This window comes from Polypterus senegalus, chromosome 11 (assembly GCF_016835505.1).
Source record: "Polypterus senegalus isolate Bchr_013 chromosome 11, ASM1683550v1, whole genome shotgun sequence".
In the NCBI taxonomy this organism is placed as follows: Eukaryota; Metazoa; Chordata; class Cladistia; order Polypteriformes; family Polypteridae; genus Polypterus; species Polypterus senegalus.
Window position 1 is genome coordinate 10630957 of NC_053164.1, and position 24710 is coordinate 10655666.

General features: G+C 39.1%; 1 protein-coding gene across 1 annotated transcript in view; it reads left to right on the plus strand.

The window, feature by feature from the left end:
• The window catches only part of rab4b (RAB4B, member RAS oncogene family), a 74952-nt gene that overhangs the window by 18221 nt on the left and 32021 nt on the right, over positions 1 to 24710 (plus strand). The window contains exons 2-3 of the mRNA XM_039768045.1: positions 10446 to 10526; positions 20813 to 20927. Coding sequence (XP_039623979.1) covers positions 10446 to 10526; positions 20813 to 20927 — 196 coding nt within the window. The remainder of the gene's footprint in view (positions 1 to 10445; positions 10527 to 20812; positions 20928 to 24710) is intronic.

Sequence of the window (24710 nt, forward strand, 5' to 3'; positions counted from 1 at the left end):
GGTGGTACTATGTCGAGGGGGCTGGGAACTGGTTTAAGGGTGTCAATAGTTCTTTTAATTGTGAAAGTGAGACTTGATCAAAGGATTCTAAGACAATGTCATGGTTAACAGTAGGAAGTTCATAGCCAGCTAGAATAATACCACAGTGGATTTTATCAATTTTGTTTACAGAGAATGATAGAAACTGCTCACAACTGCTCTGTCTCATCCCCCTTATCAATACGCCTCATAAGTGTTGGAAGTATCATCAAGTTCATGTCTACATAGTGCAATTAAATTCTTACTTTCATGCCCCCTTAAAACAGTGACTATAATACAACACCAGCAAAGACACACAGGTGTAAAAAAGTATACAGTATTTAAAAGGCAACCTATGCAGTATATACAGGGTGAGTCAGAATGATGTTAACACTGATGGTACTGCTATGTATATACAGTGGTGTGAAAAACTATTTGCCCCCTTCCTGATTTCTTATTCTTTTGCATGTTTGCCACACAAAATGTTTCTGATCATCAAACACATTTAACCATTAGTCAAATATAACACAAGTAAACACAAAATGCAGTTTTTAAATGATGGTTTTATTATTTAGGAGAAAAAATCCAAACCTACATGGCCCTGTGTGAAAAATTAATTGCCCCCTGAACCTAATAACTGGTTGGGCCACCCTTAGCAGCAATAACTGCAATCAAGCGTTTGCAATAACTTGCAATGAGTCTTTTACAGCGCTCTGGAGGAATTTTGGCCCACTCATCTTTGCAGAATTGTTGTAATTCAGCTTTATTTGAGGGTTTTCTAGCATGAACCGCCTTTTTAAGGTCATGCCATAGCATCTCAATTGGATTCAGGTTAGGATTTTGACTAGGCCACTCCAAAGTCTTCATTTTGTTTTTCTTCTGCCATTCAGAGGTGGATTTGCTGGTGTGTTTTGGGTCATTGTCCTGTTGCAGCACCCAAGATCGCTTCAGTTTGAGTTGACGAACAGATGGCCGGACATGCTCCTTCAGGATTTTTTGGTAGACAGTAGAATTCATGGTTCCATCTATCACAGCAAGCCTTCCAGGTCCTGAAGCAGCAAAACAACACCAGACCATCACACTACCACCACCATATTTTACTGTTGGTATGATGTTCTTTTTCTGAAATGCTGGGTTCCTTTTACGCCAGATGTAACGGGACATTTGCCTTCCAAAAAGTTCAACTATTGTCTCATCAGTCCACAAAGTATTTTCCCAAAGGTTTTGGCAATCATTGAGATGTTTCTTAGCAAAATTGAGACGAGCCCTAATGGTCTTTTTGCTTAACAGTGGTTTGCGTCTTGGAAATCTGCCATGCAGGCCGTTTTGCCCAGTCTCTTTCTTATGGTGGAGTCGTGAACACTGACCTTAATTGAGGCAAGTGAGGCCTGCAGTTCTTTAGACATTGTCCTGGGGTCTTTTGTGACCTCTCGGATGAGTCGTCTCTGCGCTCTTGGGGTTATTTTGGTCGGCTGGCCACTCCTAGGAAGGTTCACCACTGTTCCATGTTTTTGCCATTTGTGGATAATGGCTCTCACTGTGGTTCGCTGGAGTCCCAAAGCTTTAGAAATGGCTTTATAACCTTTACCAGACTGATAGATCTCAATTACTTCTGTTCTCATTTGTTCCTGAATTTCTTTGCATCTTGGTATGATGTCTAGCTTTTGAGGTGCTTTTGGTCTACTTCTCTGTGTCAGGCAGCTCCCATTTAAGTGATTTCTTGATTGAAACAGGTGTGGCAGTAATCAGGCCTGGGGGTGGCTACGGAAATTGAACTCAGGTGTGATACACCACAGTTAGGTTATTTTTTAACAAGGGGCAATTACTTTTACACACAGGGCCATGTAGGTTTGGATTTTTTTTCTCCCTAAATAATAAAAACCATCATTTAAAAACTGCATTTTGTGTTTACTTGTATTATATTTGACTAATGGTTAAATGTGTTTGATGATCAGAAACATTTTGTGAGACAAACATGCAAAAGAATAAGAAATCAGGAAGGGGGCAAATAGTTTTTCACACCACTGTACTTGTATACAAGTTTTATGGACAATTTATGTGCCACATATACTATTTGTGTTGAACAGGATGAGACAATCCTGTAAATCAGGGCGGGGTGTCCAAACTTTTTTAACTGGGGGCCACATACAGAGAAATGTACGAAGGGCTGGGCCACCCACTAGTACGGCCCACCTCCTGTGTATTAAGCTAGCAAAATCAATCAAATATAAGTAAATTATGCTTCATAATTGAATATGCTTAAAGAAAAAACGGCATCACAGCTCTCCATTAATGGGTTTTCATGTATTGTATTACAAAGTGCTCTCATCCCATGCAATTGAGTAAAAATCAAAAGCACAAGCTTTATCTGACACTTGATGTTTTAAATTAGCTGACAAATCTTCAATTTGCCGCACAACTGCTTTTCTGGACAAGAGAACATTGTTGAATTCCTGCATTTTCTCTGGGCACGTTATTCCTGAGATTTTAATGTGGCACTGTTTTATGAAGTCACCATCTGAGAAAGGTTTCCCACGATGGACGGTGAGTTGCGCTACTTAACGTAACTGGCTAATGTGGCATGTTCTTGTGTTTTGTTAGCACGGAAAAAATAGTGTTGTTGAGCTAGCAGACTATTTGCCATTTGCTTTAAGTTTCTGTTCTCACTCGGCACCAGTGTAGGGCGTGTAGGTCAGATGTTTTGGTTTCGTAGTGTCGACACATTATACTCTTTCATCACTGCAATAGTTTCATTGCAAATCAAATAGACACACTTGCCCTTGACTTCTAGGAAGAAACATTCATTTTCCCACCATGTCTGAAATTTTCTGCACTCAATTGCTATATTGTGCGTTTCTTTGGTTCTGACATTTTTGGTCACCTGTAGCAAAATTGCTCTTTGGTTGCGTTTGTTTGTGAAGACACTGCCTTGATCAAGACAGTAGCTCTGCCTTGTGTTAAACCTAAGAACTGCAATACAGTTAAGAACTAGTTTTGTGTGTGGGCCATATTTCATTATATTTTTAGAATTTGCTGCAGGCCAATTAAAAATGGACCCCGGGCTGCAGTTTGTCTGCGGGCCGTAGTCTGGACACGCTTGCTATAAATCATCTTGCACATATAAAGTATGTTTTGTGAATAAAATGTTTCTGTCATTCAAGTGTAAACATAATTTTGACTTGCCCTGTATATTACATATACATAGTACTAATATATATGCACCATACACATACAGTATGTGTCTATATTTATAGCAGCAGCCAAACATTTTAGAACACGTGTGGTATAGCGGGTCCGCGGCTTCAAAAAAAAAAAAGAAGCGGCAAGTTTTAAATCCATAGAGCCGTGTCACACTCCGTGGCACTCCGATGCAATGAGGTAGTTGGAGCGAGTCGCACCTTCACATGCGGGCGCGATTGTTCTCCATTGCTTCATTGGCTTCCTGCGGCGCGTGATTAAGGCACTGCGCCCACAGAGACGCGAGTGTATATATACGGGTCGGCACAAGGGGTCAAGGGAGGAGAAAATTAAAGATGGAGAAAAATCAAAGACAGGAGAAATCGAAGAAAAGGAAAAAGACAGAAAGAGGTTAAAAGACGTTAAAGGCAGTCTTGGTGATTGATCTGGCCACCTGGAAGGAGGAAGTAGTATGAGCTTGGGCCCTGTGAAGAAGCGTTAGCTGTGGCACTCTAGGGGCTAGTTCTCTGCACCAAACATTCGGGTGGAGTGTGGCGAGCAATCAATCAATCAACATTTATTTATATAGCACATTTTCATACAAAAAAATGTAGCTCAAAGTGCTTTACAAAACGAAGAATAGAAAAATAGAAGACACAATAAAAAATAAACATAAGTCAACATTAATTAACATAGAATAAGTAAGGTCCGATGGCCAGGGTGGACATAAAAAACAAACAAAAAAAAAAAACTCCAAATGCTGGAGAAAAAAAATAAAATCTGTTGGGGTTCCAGACCACGAGACCGCCCAGTCCCCTCTGGGCAATCTACCTAACATAAATGAAACAGTCCTCTTTGTATTTAGCGTTTTCATGGAAGGACCTGATGATGATGGTCACGTAGACTTCTGGCTTTCAGTCCATCAATGTTGGTGCATCATGATGCTTTGAGTAGGTGGAGGTGGCACAGGCCACCACCACAAAGAAACAAGAAAAAGAAACAGAAAAGAGAGTTGGGGTCAGTATGGATTTTGGAGCCACTGTGAATAGTTATTGTGATGAATTGAACATACAGAGTATCAGGATTAAGTTAAAGTGAAGTTATGAGAAGGCCATGTTAAAGTAATGTGTTTTCAGCAGTTTATTAAACTGCTCCACCCTATCAGCCTGGTGAATTCCTATTGGCAGGCTATTCCAGATTTTAGATGCATAACAGCAGAAGGCCACCTCACCACTTCTTTTAGGTTTAGCTTTTGGAATTATAAGGAGACACTCATTTGAGGATCTAAGGTTACGATTTGGAATATAAGGTGTCAGACACTCCGATATATAAGATGGAGCAGATTATTTAAGGCTTTATAAACCATAAGCAGTATTTTAAAGTCAATCCTGAATGACACAGGCAACCAGTGTAGTGACATCAAAACTGGAGAAATGTGTTTGGATTTTCTTTTCAAGGCAAGGCAAGGCAGGTGCCCTCCTTAGGCTTCCGAGGAGCAACCACGTGAGTGCGAAGGAAGAAGCGAGGAGAGCCGACCTCGGATGGTCTGGCCGTGATGCCTGGGGGCAGCCAAGATGGAGGTCAGCCCAAAGGAGCTCATGGCTGCTGAGTCCCCGCTGGCTACTCGTGCAATGGATGAGCCGGGGAGAATGCGAAGGAGGTGGACAGAGATCGGAACAAGTTAGACTGCATTCTAACCTTGGATTTTTAATGGATTTATTTATTGATTTTTATTCCCTCTTTTCACAGGATTTTATGGATTTGTATATGTGCTTTGTTTTTGAACCCTGCACAATGGACACTTTTTTTTGGTTTTACTTTTGTTTTGACTTTTTTTTTAATAAAGGCACTTGGGCACTTTTTCCACCATCCTCTGGCATCATCAGTGAATTGTCCTCATGTCGGCTCATCTCGGTCATAACTATTGACGGTGTTGTTTCTGCAGACTCCCATGTGGGAAGAGGTTGCCTGTAGGGGACGGGCATCGTCACAACACCCACACTTTCCATTTTGCATTGAAATTTAAGCAGTACAAAGATAAGCCTTTAACTTTCAGAGATTAAAAAAAAATGTTAAAGGTTCTTAAAACTGAAAAATAACCATTATGGAAAATGCTAAATGAAGAGCCTTGAGCCATTGTTATATGTGAAATTCCAACATGGCTCTTCTTTATTTACACCTAGAGCTACTTTCTTCAAAGTATCATTCAATTCAGTGCTTCCTCCTGATTTATTTGTCAAGTTTATTTTTATTTATTTATCAATTGAGTGATTGGCTGGCTGTATTATATAGTCTGAATCCTTGTTTTTTTTTGTTTCTGCTGCTGTATGCATCTGAATTTCCCCATTGTAATAACAAAGTTTGTATAATCTAATCTATTTTCAGATTAAAAATTCTTAACAAAATAGCTTTTTTTTCAGTTATGTTCATTTACATAACACATTTAAATATATTTTCATTTTCATCAGTTAGCTTTTGATAAATGGCATATTCCAGAAACACACCTCTGAATTAAGTATTATGTAAAGTCCCAAACCAGTTAAACATATTAAAAGTACTAGGCATAAGGAAATAAGACTTCTCATATGTGAATGAAAGTTTGTTATATATGTTCCTATATTTGAATCCAAAATGCGCTGGTACAAATGAAGTCAGCGTGTCGTAGCTTAACATACAGGCAGTTTCAGGCACATTTCTTTTCCCTTGGAATAATGCAATTTTCAGAGTTATAAAAAAGGTTAATGGGGAACAAGTAATGGGTTAACATCTTGGGGCTTTTCTGCAGCAATTGACGTTAACGAAGCCTGGAAAGTTGATACTAACAATTCCTTCAGGTGTCCTAACTTTTGTTGATGACTTACAACACCCTCTGCTAGTGTAAAAGTAATGTTGGAGTAATTTACTGTTTTGTTTCACCTTCTGAAGCGTCCATTGGACAATACTGAACTGTATACTGCTGTCATAAAGGTGAGAGAAAAAAGACAATTAACAAAGGAAGACAGAGAGACCATTTCAAGCCTTAAATGTGTCGGTATTTTCTTTGGAGAATTGCCAAGAAAGCCAAGACCTCGGGGAGTACAGTGTCCTACACCATCAAATGGAACTTGGAAACTAGAGCAAACTCGGACAGGGACAGATCTGATAGACCCTAACAGGACCTTAACAAAGGCTTATTTTGGTTTTAATGACACTTACAAAGCATCATTAAAGTGATTATTCAACTGTGCATTGTGGATTACTAAAATAACTTCACTTTGGAATGACCAGAAGCGTCATAAGTGAGACACAAGTCTCTTGATAGTGATATTCCAATCGTTTGACCCCAATCTAAATCGGCTGATTTTCACTACAAAACTCTCGATTGTTAAATCACATAAATGGATCTTTTCAGACCCTGCTTCTCTAAGCTTTACAGTAGTTTGGTTACAGTGCTCCTTTACGAGAGGTACAATGGTAGTCGAGCCAGCACAATTTTTTTCTTTTTTGGGTAGCTAATTTCCTATTGTGTAAACAAAGAGCAGCAAGACGAGGCCTGAATCACCAGAAAGGAAAAAGGAGTCAGAGAAGTGCAATTAGACAAATGGTAAGAAAAGCTGCTTTCATGAATTCAGACCTTTTTGTGTTGTCCCTTAAAGCGGACACCGTTTGAGTTTAGACAGTGTGCTTGTGTTAAATACAACTTATATTTTCAGTTGGAAAAAAATAAAGAACAATTTGAAATTACTGCTTAGTAACCAATAGGCTGATTATCTTAACAGCAAAAATTGTGTTTTACTTGTAAACTTGTTAAGCAGGTTAGTCTTGTGTCTTCTTGGTGAACATCTTATGCATATTTGCATTGGCGGCATATTTAAAGATTTGCACTGTGTTTATTAATTGTTTGTGTGTGTTCATACTTTAGAAGGTTTGGTAAGAAACAAGTGCTGCATAATTAAAATGGGAATTTTATATATATATATATATATATATATATATATACACACACACACACACAGTGGTGTGAAAAACTATTTGCCCCCTTCCTGATTTCTTATTCTTTTGCATGTTTGTCACACAAAATGTCTCTGATCATCTAACACATTTAACCATTAGTCAAATATAACACAAGTAAACACAAAATGCAGTTTTTAAATGATGGTTTTTATTATTTAGGGAGAAAAAAAATCCAAACCTACATGGCCCTGTGTGAAAAAGTAATTGCCCCCTGAACCTAATAACTGGTTGGGCCACCCTTAGCAGCAATAACTGCAATCAAGCGTTTGCGATAACTTGCAATGAGTCTTTACAGCTCTGGAGGAATTTTGGCCCACTCATCTTTGCAGAATTGTTGTAATTCAGCTTTATTTGAGGGTCTTCTAGCATGAACCGCCTTTTTAAGGTCATGCCATAGCATCTCAATTGGATTCAGGTCAGGACTTTGACTAGGCCACTCCAAAGTCTTCATTTTGTTTTTCTTCAGCCATTCAGAGGTGGATTTGCTGGTGTGTTTTGGGTCATTGTCCTGTTGCAGCACCCAAGATCGCTTCAGCTTGAGTTGACGAACAGATGGCCGGACATTCTCCTTCTGGATTTTTTGGTATCTATCACAGCAAGCCTTTCAGGTCCTGAAGCAGCAAAACAACCCCAGACCATCACACTACCACCACCATATTTTACTGTTGGTATGATGTTCTTTTTCTGAAATGCTGTGTTCCTTTTACGCCAGATGTAACGGGACATTTGCCTTCCAGAAAGTTCAACTTTTGTCTCATCAGTCCACAAGGTATTTTCCCAAAAATCTTGGCAATCATTGAGATGTTTCTTATCAAAATTGAGACGAGTCCTAATGTTCATTTTGCTTAACAGTGGTTTGCGTCTTGGAAATCTGCCATGCAGGCCGTTTTTGCCCAGTCTCTTTCTTATGGTGGAGTCGTGAACACTGACCTTAATTGAGGCAAGTGAGGCCTGCAGTTCTTTAGACGTTGTCCTGGGGTCTTTTGTGACCTCTTGGATGAGTCGTCTCTGCGCTCTTGGGGTAAATTTGGTCGGCCAGCCAGCCACTCCTGGGAAGGTTCACCACTGTTCCATGTTTTTGCCATTTGTGGATAATGGCTCTCACTGTGGTTCGCTGGAGTCCCAAAGCTTTAGAAATGGCTTTATAACCTTTACCAGACTGATAGATCTCAATTACTTCTGTTCTCATTTGTTCCTGAATTTCTTTGGATCTTGGCATGATGTCTAGCTTTTGAGGTGCTTCTGGTCTACTTCTCTGTGTCAGGCAGCTCCTATTGAAGTGATTTCTTGACTGAAACAGGTGTGGCAGTAATCAGGCCTGTGGGTGGCTACGGAAATTGAACTCAGGTGTGATACACCACAGTTAGGTTAATTTTTAACAAGGGGGCAATTACTTTTTCACACAGGGCCATGTAGGTTTGGATTTTTTCTCCCTAAATAATAAAACCATCATTTAAAACTGCATTTTGTGTTTACTTGTGTTATATTTGACTAATGGTTAAATGTGTTTGATGATCAGAAACATTTTATGTGACAAACATGCAAAAGAATAAGAAATCAGGAAGGGGGCAAATAGTTTTTCACACCACTGTATATAACATGTTAAGAATTACGAACGTCCTGCTGATACAATGAAGAAAAAAAAACACCTGTATAAATGTAGTAAATGTATATTTTAACAGCCAAAATAAAAAAGGTAATAGTGTAATTAATGATTTAAACCTGTATTTTTTTACATTTAAGCAGTGTATAATTGCCAATATTAATTAATTGAAATGGTGAAAACTGCTTTTTTAAATTAAGTTTGGTTTCAAATTAAACAGTATGACAGCCTGTAATTTTGAGAAGCTTTTTATTTTCTTTTATTCCATGTGTATTATGGATAAATGTTTTTGTCCATATTTAATTAATGTGTATTTTAAGGAAATTTTATTTATTTTAGCATTTTTATGGTCACTGAACAGTAAGCCTGTTGAATTTCATCTTTTAATAAAATATGAAGAGTTAACACCCATGGTCTATAGTTTAATTACAAAAATACCAAAGTTAACACTTCAATGTAAGACATAAGGCTTCAGTGTGTCTGGCTATGCAGGAGCTTAGTGTACATTTTAACAGGATAAAGAAGAAAAAATTGAAATCTGATCCTGCTGATCAAGTAACATGAAATCGGATCATGTTAATCAGTGATTGGTGTCTGCCTTACAAAACCTGATCGGAGCATCCCTCTCTCTTGATATTGTATACTTCAGTATATGTCCAGTGAGTTTCTCTTACTTATAAGTAATTTTACCAGTATGTCAAAAGGCAGATGAATAGCAACTTGTGTTATTAACACGCCTAAAGAAACCTTTGTTAAGGTCTTGCTACATAAGAGTAAATGAGTAATAGATGCATTTTTGCCATAACTAAACTAAAGTGTTACCAAATTATTTTAATGCAGTGTTAAAAGTGAGGTTGTGCAGGCCCTTGAAACTAACAAGCAGTTTGCTTAGCTTGTGTCACAGTATAAAATAGTGGCAGCACTGGAACTTTTCTTTAACCGGGTGGATCATCCAAGACCAAATTTCTATTTACGCTGATGTTGAATTTAAGTACTGTTCTAACCCAGGCAGCTTGAATCACCACAGTAATTATCACCTTCTGCCAGTTAAAGAAGTAAATGCTGAATAAAACAGAACTGGTGTTTACCTTCATTACCTGCAGCACCCTTCATTATCCGGTGTCATTAACTCCTCTGTCATCGTACAGGCACCACAGTTGTGTTCACAGTCACTTTTTGGTGATGTTGCTGTGGAAAAACATGAGTGTTAAGTATTTCTTTCTTTACTTTGCCTTTTATATCTTCGTCTGTCTGTCTTTCTTTCTTTCTTTCTTTCTTTCTTTCTTCCTTTCTTTACTTTGCCTTCTGTATCTCTGCCTTTCTTTCTTTACTTTTATTTTTGTTTCTTTCTTTACTTTGCCTTTTATTTCCTTTTCTTTCTTTCTTTCTTTACTTTGCCTTTTGTATCTCAGTTTTTTCTTTCTTTCCCGAGACTCTCTACCACTGTTATTTTTGCAATTCTTTCAAGAACTTACAACTCCACCTCATCATCACTTAAACAGATTTTTTCCAATTGACATTTTAATATTGGCTGAAAAGCACTAAACCAAAATGAAGTTGCCATTAACTGCATGTACTTTCATGTTCAATATGTGTAGTAATCTGTTTTCTAATCATTTATTTAATTTATTTTTCTGTGTTTACTTGTGCACAGATTTCCTGTTTAAGTTCCTGGTGATTGGCAGTGCTGGCACAGGGAAATCTTGCCTTCTACATCAGTTCATTGAAAACAAATGTAAGTATTGATGTGCAGTGCTCATAATACTTTGCAGATATTTTCATTTTTAGCAAAGATTGATACTTTTCCTCATTTACCAATTTGAAGTGAACATGGGAGGTAGTGTGGTGCAGTGGTTAGTACCGTTACCGCACAGATGTGAACACTTTCACTTGGGTTTGCTTGCAGGCCTGGTTGCTGTCCTTGTGGAATATGCATATTCTTCCAACATCAGCTTGGAGTTCTCTGAGTTATTTAGCTTTTTTCCAAGATACGAACGTGACAGGTTAATAATACTCTGCTGGTCACGCATGTATGTGTGAGTTTGCCCCGTAATTAACTACCAGTAGTAAGCATAGTAGTTTGTGGCTGAGGCACTGGACTGTAAACAGTCACATTTTATCATAATGTTGTAACATAAATAAAGACGTCAGCCAAGTATATGATGATAACAATATTAATCACTCTCTATCCAGGACTGGCTGCAATTAACATGGATGCTGCCTTAACAGGATTCAGTTCCTCGCAATTGTGATACAAAATCAGGAAGTAGATTGATGCATGAGAAAATTTAAGAGTTAGGCACATTTGCTTTTTTATATACATTATTCTTTATTTCAATTAGCAGAGCATTACAATGGCATACTACTCAATCAAACAAACAATGATAGCATAGCAGATACAGTAATCCCTCCTCGATCGCGGGGGTTGCGTTCCAGACCCCCCGCGATAGGTGAAAATTCGCGAAGTAGAAAGCATATGTTTGTATGGTTATTTTTATATATATTAAGCCCTTATAAACTCTCCCACCCTGTTAACATTATTAGAGCCCTCTAGACATGAAATAACACCCTTTAGCCAAACGTTTAAACTGTGCTCCATGACAAGACAGAGATGACAGATCTTTCTCACAATTAAAAGAATGCAAACATATCTTATCTTCAAAAGAGCGCCGTCAGGAGCAGAGAATGTCAAAGAGAGCGCTCGCTAAGAAAAGCAAACAATCAAAAAATCAATACGTGCTTTTAAGTATACAGAAGCACCGTGATAAAGCGGCATTTTGTAGAGGAGCGTCTGTATCTTCTAGGCAAACAAACAGCCACTGTGCAAACAGCCTATCCGTCAGGCAGAGAGAGTGAGAAAGATAGAGAGAAGCAAACAAGCACCGCACGGGAAGCATATCTTATATCATTGAGGAGTTTTAGTTTAATATGTAATACATGCTCTGATTGGGTAGCTTCTAAGCCATCCGCCAATAGTGTCCCTTGTATGATATTAACTGGGCAATCAAACTGAGGAAGCATGTAACCTAAATTAAAAGACTCATCGTCCGCAGAAAGCGGCGAACCAGCGAAAAATCCATGAAATATATTTAGATGTGCTTACATTTAAAATCCTCGATAGAGTGAAGCCGCGAAAGTCAAAGCGTGATATAGCGATGGATTACTGTACATCCATCAAAAGATGCTGCTGCCTTAGAGAAAGAAAAGAGCAACATGAGCAAAAGTAAAAGTCAATCACAGGCCCAGCATGCTTAGTCTAAAATTATCTGTCTGTCTGTCTATCTATCTATCATATAGTGCCTTTCACATCTATCTATCTATGCCATGTTTTAAAAAAAAAAAAAATCTCTTGAATGTATCCTCTAAGAGAGAATTAGATTTTTTTTTTAATTAGAGATAATATGGAACCTCTCCTACCCACGAAGTTATGGAAGGTGGGTTGGGATTCTTCCCATTTAACAAGATATGTCTGTGTGGTATAGGATATTACAATTGATTGAGGGACCTAAGAATTTCTAAAATGATTAATGCTTTTTTTCTTTCTTTTTTTTTAATTACTATGGGCCTTTTCCTCCTACTCGCTTCGCTCGCCCACCCCCGGGGCACACTATGCGCCAGCCACCTTGCGTCTCAGCTGCTCGCGTTGTGAAGAGGGGGGCTGATAGCACACTAAGGAGATGCAGTTGCTCCTCTGAGACCCCGTCTTAAATGGTGAAACCTGCTGCCTTGCTGCTGCTGAACATTTAGAAGCCTGTACAGCAGCTGTCCTTTTGTCTCACTGCCTTGTCTTGCGGGACGTTAAAGTGTCTCCGAGAGAATCACATCTCGTCTCCTTTCGAGCCTTCCAAGATTTTTATTTATTTATTTTTTATAATAGAGAGATTTTAATAAACGCTCATGGGATGGAAATGCCAGCTTGGCAACGTCTATACAGTAGGCTGGTGTGAAAGTTCTGCACCTGGCTGCTACAACTCTATGATGTTATGTTGGCCTTGGAAATCATCATAAGGCACAGAGGAAAAGAAACACATTTTCACTACAAAAAACTTTTTGGCAAAATTTATTGATCAACACTAGTTGTAAAAAAAGCAGAATAAACACAGCAAAAAGGTTTGGGGTAGCCACCCGGTATACTTGGCAATCAAGATATATTTGAGCAATCGGTATAAGAGGTCTTACAGATGCAAGTCCAAAACAGAACTGAAGTAGAAAGTGAACACATGGCCGTTCTATAGTCAATTGACAGGAAAAGGTGGGTGCCTAATATGTTTACTAAAAAGATGACAGGATTAGCAACTTTATAGATTCACTGAGCAAAGTCTAGGACCACTATACAAATGCTTGGAAGGGCCATTTTTTCCCCCTAAAACAGCCAGGGTTCTTCCTGGCTTGGACTCCACAATATGATGAATTCATTACTTTGAGATTCTGCTTCTTGTTGACATGTTTGCATCATGGGCTTTCTGCAGATTTGTAAGCTACGTATTCACGCTGGGAGTGTCCCTTTCTAACTACTTGTTCAGATTCTTTGACTGGGAAGGCCACTGAAGAACACTGAACTCATTGTCATGTTCATCACATCAATATGAGATGATTTTTGCTTTGAGTTATTGTGCCTTTTCATTCTGGAAGTAGCCTTTAATAATAGCTTGTGGCCATGAAGGGACACAATTGTTCAACAACAGCACTCAGATGGGCCGTGGCATTCAAGCAATGACTGATTGGTATTATCAGGTCCAAAGTGTGCCAAGAAAACATTTCCCACACCATTACACCACCACCAGCAGCAGTCTGGGCCGTTGACACAAGGTTGGGTGCAAAGATTCATGCTGTTGGCGCCAGAGTCTGACCCTGCCATCTGTGTGCCTCAGCAGAATTTGAAATTCATTAGAGCAGGCTGTGCTTTATTTTATTTTTTTTTCCCTCCTGACTTTGAATGTCCAGATTTAGTGAGCCAGTGCCCACTGCAGCCTCAGTTTTGTGTTCTTAGCTGATAGGAGTGGAACCCGAAATTGTTTTCTGCTACTGTAGCCAATCTGCCTCAAAGTTCAACATACTGTGCATTCTGAACTACTTTTCTGCTCACCACAGTTGTACAGAACGTCACCATGAACCTGTCTGGCCACTCTCCTTCGACCTCTCTCATCAGCAAGGCATTTCTTTCCTCAGAGTTGCTGCTTACTTTTTTTTTTCACCATTCTGAGTAAAATTTAGAGACTTGTGCAGGAAAATTCCAATATATAATTTCCCCTTGGGATTAATAAAGTATATCTATCCATCCATCCATCCATCCATCCATCCCAGCTGCAGTCAGGACAGTTTTAGGCTTCGGACAGATTCAGTGACCTGAGACATTCTGAGGCCCGTAAGATGATGCCCCCGGTCAGCTGCATCTCTTGACTCCACCCTCCATACCCCCACTCCCATGTTAGCGGTACACTTTTGTACTAAATGTATTATTATAGTAATTGTGGCAAATTGAGCGTGTGTGCAAAAAATATTTATTTTAAATAATAAAAAAAAAAAGCTTCACCGGGATAAACTGTCACGCTAATGTAATAAACGTCTCTTCGTATTTGCTGCAAGGTCACGAGCCATCCATAATGGGTACTCAGTCACTCGTCTAACAGAGCAGGACTTAGCTGGCCAACTCAAACAACTACTTTATGCCTCCTCGTGCTTCTGAGGGCGAGTTTGTCATTCCTCTGGAGCATAAACTCCGCCACAATTAATGCATCGTTAATATAAATATTAAAGTTTTGTACACCAGTTATAATACAGTACTAATGCTATAACACACAGAGACAGTACTCTAAAGAGCTCCTAAACGTCCGGCGCGTAGTATTGCATATTTTGACTGTTTACACAAATTATAAGATTTTTTCAGTTCAGAGTCTATAAGAATATGTAGTTTTAATCGTGGCTGACTGCAGCATATAATTTATTCTTCATCTTCTTCCTTAGCATTTCCCATTTTTATATGGGGTCTGCCTTCTGATTACCAGTGTAGATCCTTCGCCACAGAACCACCACTCCATTGAGTGCAGCATATAACTAACGTATTAAAAGGTGCAATCTCATGAATGAGACATGGCAAATGCAGATATAAAACGTATATTATAAAATACAAAATGTTACGATTTTTTTTTGTTCAATTTGTTTCTAATATATGCCACCAAAACAACTGCTTCGGATGCAGAACTGAGAGACCTCGATAGTTTAGAACAATGTCGGTCCTGGAGAGCCGCAGTGGCTCCATGTTTTCATTCCAACCTAACTGCTTAATTAGAAACCAATCCTTGCCAGTCTTGCACCTTATTTAATGTTATGGCTTGTTAGTCTGCAATGTAAAGTTCTTATATTGTAGATTTTCCTTTCCAAGTATATCATCCAAATGATTTGAAGCCTAAAACAGATAATTTTCAGTCTGTCATATTTTCTGTTATATGTTTTATTAAATCAAACGGTGCACGATGAACACACACAGAGATGTAAATGAAAGCAAGCTGAATGGAGAACTGCTGGCTGCTTTGTCTTTTATTGCTCATAAGGAACCATTAAAACAATAAATGCGGCTGTTTAAGATTGAAATAAGCAGTTAAGGGTGGGGAACCTTAACAAGCGAGACCACTAAAATGAAGCATCAAAATGTCACCTAAGCAATAAGTGCTTCATCAACAATAATTGTTTTCTCATTATGAAACTGGGTTGGAACAAAAACCTGCAGCCACTGCGGCCCTCCAGGAACGACATTGCCCACCCCTGGTTTAGAAGTTTAATAAATGCTGAACATTTGAGTGCAGGATTCTAAAGGGAATTGAAATTGTCATGAGGGGCATGTAATATAGGCGTCAGTTCACCAGCGAAACAAGGGAATGGCTCCAGAAGGGGGCGTCAGTTTATAGACCTTATGGTGTCTGAAGTGCTCAGATCTGTCCAAGGCCTAAATCTGTACTGACTGCAGCTGGACACTTCTGGAAAATTCCAAGAGGTCAGCAGTTACACAAATAATCAGGCCAGCTCATTTTGCACCAACAATCATGCCACTGACAAAATCACTGAAATCACATTTTTACTTTATCCTGGTGTTCGATGCGAACATTAACTGAAGCTCCTGAACTGTACCTTTAAGCATCGCTCTCTGCTACATGGCTGATAAGATCATTTCATTGATTAGCAGGGGTACACGTGCTCCTTAATTATTTGCTTGGTGACAGTTAGTTGGTGCTGGAACTGACAAGCCTATCATTTCCTCATCAGTAAAGGCACATTTTAATTCATTGATACACTGCTGTAGTTTTGAGATAATCTGTTCCTCCTCTAATCTGAAGCATCAGCCTCTGTACTGAACAGAACCTTTGAAGATCAACTTATTTGTCTGCCTTTCCTCAGATTGTAGTCATCTTATTACTCCACTTTCTTTAATGTGAAAGCCAATATTTTGGTCTTCTCTGTCCTAAACACAGCCCAGCTGCTTTTGGTTTGCAGGCTGCTTCTGGCTGTGTAAGTACATGCCCACTTCATGAAGTATTGTAATACTTGACCTGCTGAAGCACTGCAACTTCATTACCAGAATTCTTACAACAGCAGAGCCTAATTGTCCAAAATGTACCCAGGTCAAGATTCAACCTGTGAACTTTGCAATCGTGCTCCAGCCTCACTGGGCCACATGTTTTGGGTGTGCACTAAATGAACATCATTGTGGGCAAAAATCTTTGAATGCCTCTCAATCACTCCTAACCCATTAACAGTTGTGTTTGGTGGGCTTAAAGTGAAGAAGGGCAAATTGATTGTAATGAACCAACATCTCACTACTGGCACGTAGACTTATCTTGCTTAACTGGAAGAATCCCAGCCCACCTGTTATAAGTCAGTGGATAAATGATGTTCTATATAACTTGAAATTGGAAAAAGTCATATTCTCGCTTAGAGGATCAGTTCAAAACTTTTTTAAAATGCAGTACAATCCCTCTTAACTGGCCTTGCATTAACCGGCCTGTTAAAATAAAATTAAATTTAAAATTTTTTTTTTAATCCTGTGTTCTTCTTTATATTATATGTATGCACTTCCTTCTTTCCTGGAAGGTGAGATGGCTCCTACGCTCAGAGTGATTTCCGTTTACATATTCCTTTATGAATTTTCTTCTTTCTACCTGGCGGCTCCCCTGCTTCTCCCATCTGGTTTTGCAACAGGGGAGTCACCCTACCTGCAGGTGCAGCTGCCTTCCACACTGCTCTGGTAACCCTCCGATCCCTGGCTACGTCGGGCTCCATCCAGACCGAGACTTGGGTTCTTTCCCCAGCGGTCAGGGCGCTCATGCTGGAGCTAACCCAGCCCAAGTCCTCCATGACTGCCTTTTGACGGCCAGTCGTCTTTAATACCGGTCAGTCCAGCTCCGTGATCGCTCAGCTGGAGCAACCGCTTTCTTCAGCCCCACTGAGTGTCGGCCAGACACTCCTCTGCATTGGTTCACCTCCCAGCTGCCTGCCTTTTCTCCATCGAATCTGCTCTCGCTCGCTCACTCGCTCTCCTCCACCAGCTTTTCTCTATCTGCTTCCTTCTCCATTAACATCCCGTTCTTTCCTGTTTCCCCCCCCTAGCCACCTCGCGCTTCTGTTTATCATGAGGACATGGATCAGATGTGGCAATCAGCAGTTCCCGGGAACAATTACGGATGCGGACGACTCCTCACCTGTGCAATTAAGCTAGAATTGTCTGCATCACAAATTCCCCGGAAACCGATCAGCCACACATACTCGCTAAGCCGCAAGTGCGGCAATTTATTTCTTTAAAAAGTGGCCTTTTTGACATGAGCTGTAGACCCGCTACACCACACTGTCTATTTGTTGTATGAAAAAAAAAACCCATGTGCCAAATCGTGGATGAAGCCTTGTGGATATGGTTTCTTCAGGAACGTCGAAGAGGTACAGTACATACCTTAGAGATATTTTTCTACATGAAAATAGTTATGCGTCGGATTAACCGGCCAAAATGGCAACCGGCCATGGGTCCTGTCCCGAGGTGGCCGGTTAAGAGGGATTGTACTGTATGGCAAAGATCCAATTTATTTTATTATATTGATGAAAATGACATTCTCCCTTTTTTTGTTGTTTTTAAAGATTTGCTCTTGCTATTCGCTCTTCTCTCTTTCTCTCGGTGTGGGAGGTTGAATTCTGGTTTAAGTTCAACTTGATTTAATGGATTGTTATCTTGTTTGTTATATAAGTTAGATTTATATATTAGAATGTTATTTTCTTCAAATAAAATGAAAAAAAAGAGCCTATAAAATACACATTTTTTTGAGATTGGCATTTTGCTGATCTCCAGTCAAGACATTTGGAAGTGACTGGAATTGGAGCATCACTAGTAAGTTGTCTTATTTTAATTTAAATTAAAATGTTAAATGCAGCTCTTTTTTTTTTGTTTAAATGTGATATAAATAAAATCCATTATTAATGTAATTATTCTAAATGTCTGGCCATGTGTTTTGAAGACAAAAATAGGCCAGAATTCTGACATTAAGCTTTAAAGAAATACAAAAATGTATATTTTTTAGTGATCAATTGTGATCCTTTTCTCAATTTATTCGGTGTTTCAAAGCAGTCTTTTTAATCTACTGGTGAATATTTGGGGGTCCACATTAATAACAGGTTGGACTGTTCTTGTAACACAGTGGAACTTTATATGAAAGGGCAAAACAGACTTGTTCCTTAGGTAGTGACATCCATCATATCTTCTACAGCTCTGAGATGGCCAGTGCAGTTTTCTACACTGTTGAGTTGCTGGGCTGGTAACATCACTTCAGGAGAGGCTCAGTTATGGGATGCACTCTGGACCCCCTGGAGGTCGTAGTTATGGAGAGAATAAAGACAAAACTGAGTGCCAGTATGAACAATGCTGCACATTCTCTCTCTGACACACAATGGGTCAATGCGACTTGGGCTCCCTTTATACCAACAGCAGTACGCCTTTTATAGGGCACACCTGCACCCCAAACGTCCGACACAACCAAACCACACAGTTACTGGTTCAAAGAAAGACATTTTTATTCAGAACAAAGTACAGGTTTTTATCACTGTCACAGTTCTGTTTTATTTTGTTTCTTTCATTTTCTTTTACACCTCCATTCTCCTCCAAGCAAGCCTTGTCCACCTCCTCCCAACTTGGACTGCTGGATGAGGTGGAGGTTTTGCTTTTCAGTACAAACCTGGAGTACTTCCGGTGTAGCAGGAGTGCCATCTGGAAACAATTCTGGGTGTGGTAGAACATCTCAGTAATGGGGAATAGCAGCTCTGCCTGGTGGCACCCGAGAACCCCAACAGAGCTGCCCAGCAAAACTACAGCTGCCATAAAGCCCTGCGGGTGTCCAAACGGGACACTGCCACCTGGTGTACTGGGGGAGCACAAAACCTTGGGAAGCAGTTGCGCTCTGTCCTTCCCTCATATTGACTTCCCAACCGGGAAAGGTACCACTAACCAACCTGGTCCATCAGTGTCCTTCCACTATAATGGCTGTCTAGCCCGGTAAGAAACCATCCACCACAGCTGGGGTGCCATTGAACCTGTGTCTTCTGTGTAGTGCCTCACTGTGACTGTAACTGCCAAGTGGTGGCTCTCTGGCTAATTTCTGAGCTTCTGTAAAAAGACACAAGTTCTGTCTAATCTAATTATCTGAGATGGTTGTTTTCTTTTGTTATAGGAACCAATTCAAGGATTTTATTCTGGGGCAGCCATTCACCTTCAACCAGTCAACTTTAAAAGTAGCTAGCCTCTGACATCATGTCCATGAAGACACATATATTTTGCATGCTTTAAAAAGTCTGCATACCTTAGGAATTTGAATAATGATAGATTTCTAGTAATATGTATTGCTCCATCCATCCATCCATTTTCTAACCCGCTGAATCCGAATACAGGGTCACGGGGGTCTGCTGGAGCCAATCCCAGCCAACACAGGGCACAAGGCAGGAACCAGTCCTGGGTAGGGTGCCAACCCACCACAGGACAAATATGTATTGCTAAATTATACAATTCATTTTAACCCCAGTTACACACAGTAAATTTTAAGAAATGGAATGTAATGTAGTCCATTAATTTATAGATAATTCAATCTTTCTTATAAAGCATATTTCAACAGAGCACATTATCAGATGTAAAAGAAATGGAGTCTAAATATTTAAAATATGTAGAAGCACTTCTATATATAAATGCATTGGTAATAACTGAAATAAGTTACCAAAGGATTTATAAAGTTTACCTACCAAATGAACTTTGATATGTGACCTAATACTCAGCAGCTGTTTGTTATCGGGGCATCACAGAAATGCAATGCCTTGCAGATTCATGTGTCCTGCACCAACTCACTGCCTGGGGGTTTTCCTCCTGTGAACCAAAAATATAAATTTTAGGTTAATGTCCGATTCTGAACTAGGTCCATTTTGTATTGAGGCCCACCAGTCAATTTTGAGGTGGTTCTTGCCTTGTGTCTGGTGATGCCAGGGTAGGCCCATTGTGACCCTGAGTTGGATTTATGCCATTCTTAATATTGTGATTTCCCCAACCCCCCTCCATAATACTTCTAGTAAGACACCATTGTGGATGCTTAAAATAAGATACTTTCATATGACTCGGCTGACTTTTTCTGATTGCTATTCATAAGCAGTAGAACCTTGAACTAGAATGAGATTATAAAACTAATGTTGGCATAGCTGCAAAAGCTTGTAGGTAATAAAGAAAATATTGTTTACCTGTTCAATAGCCTACATAGCAAGCAAGTAACCCAAATGTGTATAGCCTTTTTAAGGACTGTGTTCATATGCCTTAGTTAATGTGAAATTTATGGTTGTTCTGTATTGATTTTGTAAATGTCTATCTTTGCTTCATTATTGTTTAAAAGCCTCTGACTTTCTTTCAATCCTTTTCCTTTCAGATGTTGTCAGCAGTCGGCCAGACTCTTGACCTGTCTGTCTTTCTTTCTATTTATTTATTTATTTATGTATTTATTTATTTATTCTCCACAGTTAAGCAAGACTCAAATCACACAATTGGTGTAGAGTTTGGTTCCAAAGTCGTCAATGTTGGTGGCAAGACGGTGAAACTTCAGATCTGGGATACAGCTGGTCAGGAACGTTTCCGGTGAGAGTTTAGTGCAGCAGACATTGGTTAACACTGGTTTTAATGTGGCTGTAAAGCCGGAAGTCATTCCTGCTCCTGACCCTAATGCTTAGTGTTCTTTTATTCTGTTTTATACTTAAGTATGTTGATTCAGAGCTGACATGCTATACAAAACACAGCAGAAATATTTCCTGTTCAGTGTTTCCCAGATAAATCTGATATAGCAGCAGGGACCCCCCCCCTTGAAAGTGTCACTTTTTTGGTCACATGACCATTTCCATTATATTTTGTTGTTTACCATTACCATTTTTGGGAGTGAATTGTTTTTAATGATTATTAATAATAATAATACATTTTACTTATATAGCGCCTTTCCCATGCTCAAGGCAATACTATTTTGCATTTCAGTAATCAGGGTAATGTAAAAAAAAAAACACTGAAAATTCAACTGCACCAAAGAATTTTTAATGACATTAATAATAAACAAAAAATAATTTTAAATGTTATCAATATTAAATAACAATAAATAAATAATTTCAATCTTTATTTATTATTTAACAGGGGCCTTAAAGGGACTTTTTATATCTTGTGAGCATAAGATGGTCTCTCCGGCAAGCGAGAAATCATAAATGTCATAAGCATGTGAACATTTCCCATGGGTGCAACAAAAAAAAAAAAAAAATCTTGTACACGTGGGATGTTTTCTTGTGCTTATGACCATTTATTTATTTATTTGTTTTATAAACTCGTGTCTTTTCACATGCTTTGTTAGTATTCTCCAATTACACACAAAAACTGAGTAACATAGGTAAATTTAACTGCATATTTAAGAGATTCATTCTTTGCATGTGATAAGGTTTGCAAACCTAAGTTTTATTTTTGTTAACTGTTTTTAATTTTTTTTAGTTTAACAGTTTTTAATTTATTTTTTTTTTTAAAACAAAACATGTGCCACATGCTTGAAAGCTGAGGCAAAGTAAGCTCAGCTGCTAGTTTAATAAAATACTGTTACCACAGTGTTGTTTTTTTTTTTTATTTCTTGTTATGACCATGCATAATATACTATAAATACAGCCTTAACATTTAAAGTACAGTTGTAGCTACTGAAAAAGCCTCTGTAAACCCCACCAAATATTGTTATCTGAACAAGAAACTAATTTAAATGCCTATAAGTCAATACAAAGCAAAAAAAAAATGTTGGTAGTCCTTCTTGAAAGTACGAGGGTAAATCAAAGTGAAGGCAATTTGCAAATTACCCAGTAACCGCCATGGATAGAAGCTGAAGTGGCACAACACGTTCATGATGCCTTATGAGAAGTTCGAACACTGTTAGTCTAGTTAAAGCCAAGGTCCAATGAAAATGGGCGCTGCGCTGCGGGTTTGCACCATTGAGGGTGAGAAATCTGCTGAAATTGACTGAAGGTCGTTGGCTTAGTACAGAAGTGAACACAGCCACGGCTCAACAAAAAGTGTATGAATGGCTAGAAGGATTTAGAGTGGGAAGAACAAGTTTAGCCGACGAAGTTCAGTCTGTTAGGGCATCAATATCACACACAAAAACCCATATTGACATTGCGAATGCCTTCATCAGAGGAGGTTGACAGATTACATTGTCCACCGTTGTTGCACATTTGGATATCAGCTGTGGATCTGCACTTGCCATAGTGCTTGATGAAGTGGGGTACACAGACAGTTTATTAATCTGCACAAGGCCGCGTCCTTTGGTGAATTTCAGCAGGTTTCACTCCCTCTTTCCCAAGAAATCTCACTATGGCTCACTGTTCTGCAATGGTGCAATCCCACAGCAGAGTTTCCGCGTTTAGTTGACCTTGGCTTCAACAAGACTAATGGCAAAGCTCTGTGCCATTCATCTTCAAGTCATCACAAACGTATTTTGTCAGCTGCTCTCTGTTGTGGTTACCCCGTAATCTTCAAATTGCATTTTCTTTTTGATTTACCCTCGTATTTATTTAATTGGATGTCAGTCTTTGTCATTGTGCTACCTTATTAATGACAGTCTGGCTGTAATCCTATAATGTATAAGGCTGATGTAGGAAAATGACAACGAGATGCATTGAGTGTGAAGGTTGTGTCGGGTGACTTCAGTATTCCCACGTTATTAAAAAGATAAGTTAGCCGAACAAACCATTTGATATGGGGGTCAGCACGATAATGAATAACTAGCTTAGCCAGTTTATTATAGTACTAGGGTGTTGTACCATGTTAGCTATTATTAATGTAGTGAGAAATCAAGCAAAATGACACCTTTTATTGGCTAACTAAAAAGATTACAATATGCAAGGGCAACTCGGGCCGCCTCTTCAGGCAAAAGAAGGGGCCTGAGTTGCCTCGAAAGCTGGCATATTGTAATCTTTTTAGTTAGCCAATAAAAGGTGTCATTTTGCTTGACTTTACAGTTTACTATGGTAAGTGAATCACAAGAAAATTGGTTTTCAAGTTGGCGGCCAAATAATCATGCAGTGCCCAAGATATTGTATAAATATTAGGCACATTTAAATAATGTGTGAGTGTTACCTGTACAAAAGCTGTTTTCCAAATAGGCTACAGTATTTAGTTAATAAAGTAAAATTATTGCTCTGTGTTTATGGTACCTTTTGAATGCTTGGTTGCCTTTCTGTTCTTCATAAAATATTTTAATAGACTCGTTTCAATTTGTAGTCATATGTCTCTGAAGAAATCAGAATACCAGCGCCAGCATCACCTCACTGCTTATTTATTGTTTAAAGTGAAAGCAAACTGTATAAGAAGAGTAGCTTTAATCTGTTCCGGAACCAGAAGGCCATCTGCGCATGTGCATTTTTGGCATTCATTTTGAAAAGTGCTTAGCACAGTCAGGGAAATGGTTATGGATTTTCATCATTTATATGTTTTTGTAGTAGCAGTGGTTCATGGTTAAATTGTCTGTGCAGGAAGCACTGCTGCTGATATAAAAATTACAATTCCCTGTGTAATTTTGCTTTTACTATTAAGTTATTGTAGATGGACATAAAGACAAGCCATCTGCAACATCAAGCACACATACCATATGAATGCTATATACCAGGGGTCTCCAACATGTCGCTCATGAGCTACTGGTAGCTTGCAACCCCTTTCCAAGTAGCTCGCCAAAGGGTTAATGAATCCTACATAAATTTGAATTAGTCAAATTAGGGCTGTGCGATCTTTCCAAAAAATCATATCATGATCCTTTTAACACAAAATCATGATCCAGAATCTGAATTGCAATCTATCTTTTCAGTGTGGCATACACTTAAGAGAATACTCGGACTCAAACTCATCAAGACCTCAGTAACACTTTATTTTAAATATCAAACAAATTTGAATTCAGTTGTTCTCTCGTTCGCTAGCTAAGCGGAGTTAAGGCACACGCCCCGAAGCTGGCGAGTGAGTGAGGAAGGCCCCTCCCCTCAGCCCGCTGCATCTCTCTCGGATTCACACTAATAAATCATTACCACAAGCAAACTATGATACATATCGAAGAGAGAGAAGTCACAGAATCAACCGGAATGTTCATGCAAATTATAGAAAAAAAACCCCGATCCGTTAAGTAGTGCTCTCGTGAAAAGCGGACAGACAGAAATTGGATTTTATATATTATGTATTAGAAAACCTTCAAAATAATGTGCAGTTAAAGTCTCAACAGCATTCTCAGCATTTCTGGAGCTTAGTAGAGCCAGATAACTACACGAATCTTTAAGCAGCTCTGAAAATGTCTGCTTTGTTTGGGTCTCCATACCTCTGCGAGTCTGACATGAATGTCATGAAATCAAAGTTCAGAACAAG